This window comes from Ziziphus jujuba, chromosome 5 (genome assembly GCF_031755915.1).
Source record: "Ziziphus jujuba cultivar Dongzao chromosome 5, ASM3175591v1".
NCBI classification, from domain to species: Eukaryota; Viridiplantae; Streptophyta; class Magnoliopsida; order Rosales; family Rhamnaceae; genus Ziziphus; species Ziziphus jujuba.
The window spans coordinates 18,249,582-18,256,514 of NC_083383.1; the positions used below are offsets into that span (position 1 = coordinate 18,249,582).

The 6,933-nt window shown below is 30.1% G+C and overlaps 1 protein-coding gene across 1 annotated transcript; it reads left to right on the forward strand.

Moving 5' to 3' along the window:
* The first annotated feature begins 3,862 nt into the window (after positions 1–3,862).
* On the forward strand, positions 3,863–6,534 carry LOC107409413 (protein ECERIFERUM 26-like). The gene is made up of 2 exons (XM_048476242.2): positions 3,863–4,295; positions 5,141–6,534. The coding sequence occupies exons 1-2, from the start codon at positions 3,879–3,881 to the stop codon at positions 6,068–6,070; spliced, it is 1,347 nt and encodes a 448-aa protein (XP_048332199.1). The 5' UTR covers positions 3,863–3,878; the 3' UTR covers positions 6,071–6,534.
* The last annotated feature ends 399 nt before the right edge of the window (positions 6,535–6,933 follow it).

Here is a 6,933-nt window from a genome sequence, read left to right on the forward strand (position 1 = left end):
TTTATAAAATCATATCTTTGATATTTTCATCGATATTAATATTTTTATCACTGCTTTTGCTTGAAAAGAGATTATCCTAACCGTTGGACTACGGATGCAAATGGAAATGTCATATCATATTTATTTATTTAATATTGTTTCTTTGAGCTGTGAATTTCACTGCTCTTGCAAAATAAATAATATGCTTGAAATTGGATAAACAATGTGTAAAATTGTTTTTCATTACTTTAAAAAAGAAAAGAAAAAGAAAAGTGAAATTGTTTCTTAATCTTAACAAAAGACATAAAATTAAAGTATCTTATGCCTTACACATCCACATCCATAGGGCTTATAGTGGATTTAAGATACGCTTTCTTTTCTTTTATATTAGGAATTATTGTAATAAAAATATATATACATGGGTTAATATATAAAAAATAAAAAAAAATGCAAACAATATGATTATTTCACAATAGTGCTCAGTGATAAGCTCCAATGTATTACCTTTTATCAACTTTAAGATTTTTTAGCTCCAATGTATTATCTTTTATCAACTTTTAGATTTTTTTTTAACTTATGATATAGGAGTTACATCTAGATTAGACAAAAGCTGGAACGATCCTGTTATATAATATGAGTCCATGCAAAATTATTAGTGTTTTCTATTTATAAGGAATCTGGTTTATAATGGATCAACTCATTAAAATTTATTATGTGAATGGATTGTAAAATGATTAACACGCTAAAACCTATTTTGAAGAGTATTTTTGATAATTTTAGTATATGTTAGTAAAATTAATTATATATGTTAGTACAAATCTATAAGATTTAGGAGAGTTCTAGAGTTAAAAGGATATTATTGGTAATATATTTTTTTCTATTGTTATATGTTCCAAAAATTACGTTTTTAGTTATATACATATATGTACACATTAGACTTGTATTTAATTTTTTTTTCCTTGTCTAATTTATTACAATTATGCATATGCTTTTAAATATATTTATTATGGAATTTAGTTGTACTTTTAAAATTTAAAATTTTACTTTTTCATTAGCGGTACAAACCCCGTTTTAACACCAATCATTTCTAGGTCTAGTTACATCATTGTTAGTAAGGGCTAGATCTTTATTAAATCAATAGATGTGGTGTTTTGGTCTATGAAATTAGGTTCTATAGCTTTAGGTTGACAGAAAATATATATATCTTTTTAGATTCGTTTTAACCATATACTTTTTTTTTTTTTTTAACAAGACTACAATTTTAATAAATTTTTCATATTACAAACCTACCCATTCATAAAAGGTTAACAATACTCTCAACAAAATAAAAATATTAAATAAATTATACATCACACTACGTGAGCTTGATTTATATAACCCGAATATTATATTGTTTCCTCCAATAATTATATTATACTGGATAGAGTTAAAATATCTAAGTTATGTACATTGGATGGCTTCATATAAAGATAACATTTAAGATCAATTTTGACAAAAAATAAAATAACTAAAATGGGGGTAATTTGACATTATAATTGAGTTTTAGAGGGAGAAATTGGTTCAAGAAAAAAAAAATTAAACCACACAATTGGAAATATGATTGAAAGTTGAAGGGATATCTTGTAGTTTTTCCTAAATAAAAATGTAACAGACTTAAAGAAAAAAAAAAATCCTTGCTCACCCGTAACTTATAATCTTCTATTTTAATTTTTAAAAGAATAAGTTATATATACATGCATATATATGGTTCTGATATGGGAATGATTTTATGAAAAAGGATTACAAGAGATAATCATCAGATAATGAAATGCTCTCTTTCACAGTCACTCTTGATAAATCCCCTTACCATATCATTTTTGCACACACACACACACACACACACACACACACACACACACATGTATGTATATATATATATATATATATTTCCTTTCATATTTCCTTTCAAACAATAAATTATAGTAGAAGAAATGCAACATCCAAGAAATTTTTATGATGTTTTGTATGCATTTTTTTATCTCTTATTAAATTTCTTAGGGAAAAAATGGCGGTGAATTTTTTTTTTCAAATGTATATGTGGTCATAAATTTTCATTTTTGAAAATTTATTTTTCCAAAATTTTTTAGTGTATATATATATATATATATATTTGCACATGCCTAAATTGTTTTAAAACTAGAAATTTGTTCGATTTTGATTTTTAATATCATGGCATTTCCAAATAGATGTGTGTGTATATATATATAATTGGTTGGGAAATTATTTTTGCTTTTACTTAAAGGGTATTATTAGGAAGTTATTTCATGGAGCGATACATGTGTAATTCACCTTGAGCATGCAAGGGTAATTGTGACTTTTTGCATTCAAGGCCTGGTAAATTCACAATTGTAGCCTCTTTCGCTTTGATATGGTTTACAAGTCATTGGTAAACTATATTGAATTATATTACAAATTGTTATAATATTTGTTATATGGGATTACCATTATTTTGGTGTGAGTGATTAAAACCCACTCGTTAAGTATACGTACTTATTCCTTCGTTTCTACAATCTCTACATGTTTTTTTAAAAAGACTAGTGCGTGTTAAGTCTTGGAGAAGAGTAAACCAGCCTTGGATTTGAGGAGGTTGTACTGGTTTGTTTAAGTTGGAATGTTTTTATTTTTGGTATATAATTTATTGAGACTTTATTTATATATTTGGGTCTTTTGGTTCAATTTGAGATTTGGTAACGTTGTTAAAGACTTATACTGGTAATTTGATTAGAGTTTTTATGTTGCAACTGTATCAAGGTTAAGCTATGATCTCATTGCTAGTTTTAAAGATTTGTAATAGAAATTTGAATGGTTTATTTTTAAGTTGTTATTGTATTTGGGTCTATTGGTTTTTCTAAATCTTCCCTCAAATTAAAGACAATGAAGATTTGATAAACAGTATTTTTTTGGAAGCAACCGCCTAATAATCTTTAAGCTGTTGATGACATGATGGTAGGACCTTCAAAAGGCCGTATTCTAACAAGAAAAATTTAGAGCCTACTTGGTACCATATTTTAAAACAATTTTTCATTTTACAAATTGAGAAATGTAAATGGTAAATTGGATTTGATATTTTATAATTTAAAAACATGTATGAAAAACTTTCTATGAGAATGAAAATTGTAAAATCATGTTTGATAAATGTATATTTATAGTAGAAAAATAATATTTGTTAGTCAAAATATATAATACACATTGTCCATATTTGTATCAGATATATATTAAATATGATTTATATATATATGTATACAAAATAATTAGTTTTCATTTAGAATGATAAATAGTATGTTTTTCTTATTTTCAAAATTTTTCAATTACATATAACATAATTTTTGAAAATTTTTTAAATCTATGAAAATACTATAAAATGTTTTAATTTTTTCAGATTCTATATTTTAAAACGAAGTGCTAAACACATTTTTATTTTATTTTATCATATAAAAAATCATTTTATTAAAGGTTATCAAACATATTTCAACTTTTTGACAAACTTGTTGGACATATCTTTATGATAAAAAATTTAAGTACATACGTAGATTTAAAACAACGTCACACTTAAAAAGTTGATAAATAATTGAGCGCCCCTAATTGTCGTGAAATATTATGATAATGCCACGGGGAGATTCAGGTGTTGCTGCCGAGTAAAAAAGGTGAAATCTTAGCCAAAATTTATGAGCTAATTAAGTAAAGCATAAAAAGTATGCAAAGAAAAGGCGTTCATGAGAACCTCATTTCCATACGATAAACCAAAGAGTTTATTCTGGTACCCATAAACACGGACTTTTCAAACACACCCTTTTTTCTTCATCCCACTATAAATTCCCCTCAGAAACAAACCCGCATCAGGCCCCAATGAAATATCTCCAATGGCGGATATCACATATATCTGTAAAAGAACGGCGGTGAGCACAAAGCCGGTCCAACCCGGAAAATACTATCCGCTTTCAGTTCTTGATCGCCAAATGGAGAGAAACCACTTGAGGATCGTTTTTTACTACCCGTCAATGAGGGACATGGAAGCTGGGGAGATGAGCCAGAGGCTGAGAGAGTCTATCTCCGAAGTGCTTAACCATTTTCCGATGGTTACGGGCCGGCTACAGAAGAATGGGAAAGGGGAATGGATGGTTAAATGCAACGATGCCGGAGTGAGAACTGTGGAAGCAAAAGCTAAAGGGAGCGTAGAGGAATGGTTAAAATGCGTGGATAGGGAGAAAGAGGTTAAGCTTGTTTATTGGGAGGAAATGTTCCATAAACCATATTTTTGGTCCACCTTTTATGTTCAGGTAAATTACAAATTTTTTTTTTTTTCCCTTTCCTAGAAATGAATAAAAATAGTAGTTAGATAGATGTGGAGGGAATTCATATACCCAAAATAAAATAAATAAATAAATAAATAAATAATTGGGGTGAAGTAATCTTTTCCATTTAAACTTTTAATCTTTGTTATATATCCTTATAGGAGTTTTAGAAATCATAGACAAGCCAAATGAAAAAAGCATACCATCCATTTTTTAGCTTTTCTTTTTAAATTTTAATACTAAGGTGTGATTTTTAATATAAGAGATATATATATATATATATATATATATTTTTTCTTTTTCTTTTTATCAATGGAATGTCCTAAGGATATAGTGGTTCTTGTTAGCATACGTAAAAAGCAACTTATCAAGTGAAATTGTTAAGCACCAAATAAATAAAAAAATAAAATAAAAAGCCCCTCCTGATCAACTTGTAATTATGATAGTATGATTTATTTTTTTAATGGTAAAGCTTTGGCCACTGCTGGCTTCAATTCTAAAAGCTAAGTCAAGGAAATAGGAATGGATAACCCCCCTACAGGACCAAAATATCTATTTATGCGGCTTATTATATAATTTTTTTGCTTGGTATCTTGCAATGAAAACTGTAAATATATTTAAATTTTAATAATTAAACATATTATGCTCCATTCTAAGATGTTCGGTAATATGAAGTCGAATAATTTAACCGTTTGCAGAATAAGAGCTGAATATACTTTCTTTTTTTATTTTATTCTTTTATTTTTTTGGTTCTTCTTCTCTGAATAGCTGAGGATACTAGTGACACACAGACAGTCTAATGATATGACCTCAATTTATTCCCAAAGCAGACAACTCAATTTGAGGAAGGTGGCTTTGCTATTGGGCTAAGTTGCATTCATCTCCTTTCGGATCCTATTTGTGCAACCATGTTCATCAAGGCCTGGGCTGACACAAGTATTGCCCGCAGAATGTTGTCTCCTCCCTATATACACCCACTACCACCACGAAGGCCGATCAACAAGAAAACTAACCATAAGCTTTGCACTTCCTTGATTAACCACTACAAGTTTGCAATTGAGAAAACCAAATCTACTACATTTAGAGACGAAAAGCACACCACTATTACTCTTTCTTTTACAGACCACATGGTTCGGACATGCATGGCCATGGTCCATACAAAAGGCGAAGCAGAGACACCCAGCACATCTCCCTTCGAAGCCTTGGCTGGGCTCTTTTGGGTATGCGTGAGCAAAGTGAAAGGAGTGAGAAATGGGCTTGTAAACATGTCTATATGTCTCGATGTGAGAAGGGTTCTTGGCTTGGACAAAGGTTTCTTTGGAAATTGCATGATTTATAACAAAGTTCAAACAGAGATTTTTCAAGAAAATTACAGCTTGTCACAAGCTGCTAGGGCTGTAGGAGAGGCGGTGGCAAAGATGGACAGTGAGGGAATCATGGATTTGATTGAATGGCTTCAATGTAACGATAACCGATTACCACCGCTGATGAACGGCTGTGATCTTGTTTGTGCGAGTTTAGAGGCTGTGGATCCGCATTTGGCCATGTTTGTAGATGGGGTTGCACCTATTCGGGTGTCATATTATGTTGAGCCGTCATTAGGATTAGGGCAGGTTTTGATCCTTCCGCCACAGCCTGGAGAGGGTCCGTTAAGTAGGGTGGTGATGGTTACCCTTCCTGAGGATGAGGTGTCCAGGCTTTGTGAAGATGATCTTATTTTGCGTTTCTCACCAACTGTTTTGGCAGGACTAAAAGATTAATTAGTTCTAATTGAAAAGGAATAAAAAGTAACAGAAAGTTGCAAAGCCAACTGTTGAAGAATATCATAAAAGAAAGTTTTTATACATTAAGAATTATTAAATAAATAATTTAAAGCTCATTATAACAAAAGCGTATATGGAGGAATAGCACTCATACTCTATGTCTAAACGTTAGTCTCTCTCCATATTAACTAATTTCGTGCACTTAGATTACATTAACTACAAGATTTATAGCCAAAAAATATAAAAATTAAAATAAAAACTAGATGATTAAGGGATTATTGCATTTTAGTACTTCTGTTGGGATGATTATATACTTTTTTTTCCCTTTCGTTTTTCCATTTGAAAAATCATTGCAACATATTCCAAGGCATTTTATGAATGTCTATAATATTCACTTGTAGTTGACCAAATATTATTGCATTTTTTCTCGCATCTCATAATTCAAGTTTTGTGTTGTATTTCCAAAGTTGATTGTGTCTCCTCGTCCAATCTCCAACGGAAGCTTCCAGCGATATAAGATTTGTATATTCCAAACACAACCCCACATGCAGTGTATTTTTAAGTTTGTCTTCATTTTCTTTCATATTTTCCATTTATATATTTGTAGATGTCTCTTAACGTGTTCTATATTCAAGATTGATGGGCTATATATTGGAGTTCTGAATCTGCCCATAGAAATAAATGGCAGTTAAACAAATTGCCAAAAAATTAAGTAGATGAGGCAGAATCAAGCGGACCATAGGAAATTAATGAGTAAAATAAAATTTATGTGTCAGGTGGGAGTTGAACAAGATCTTATGCGTACAAAGCAATTATCTTGACCATTGGACTACTGACATATGATGATAATCGTGAAGACG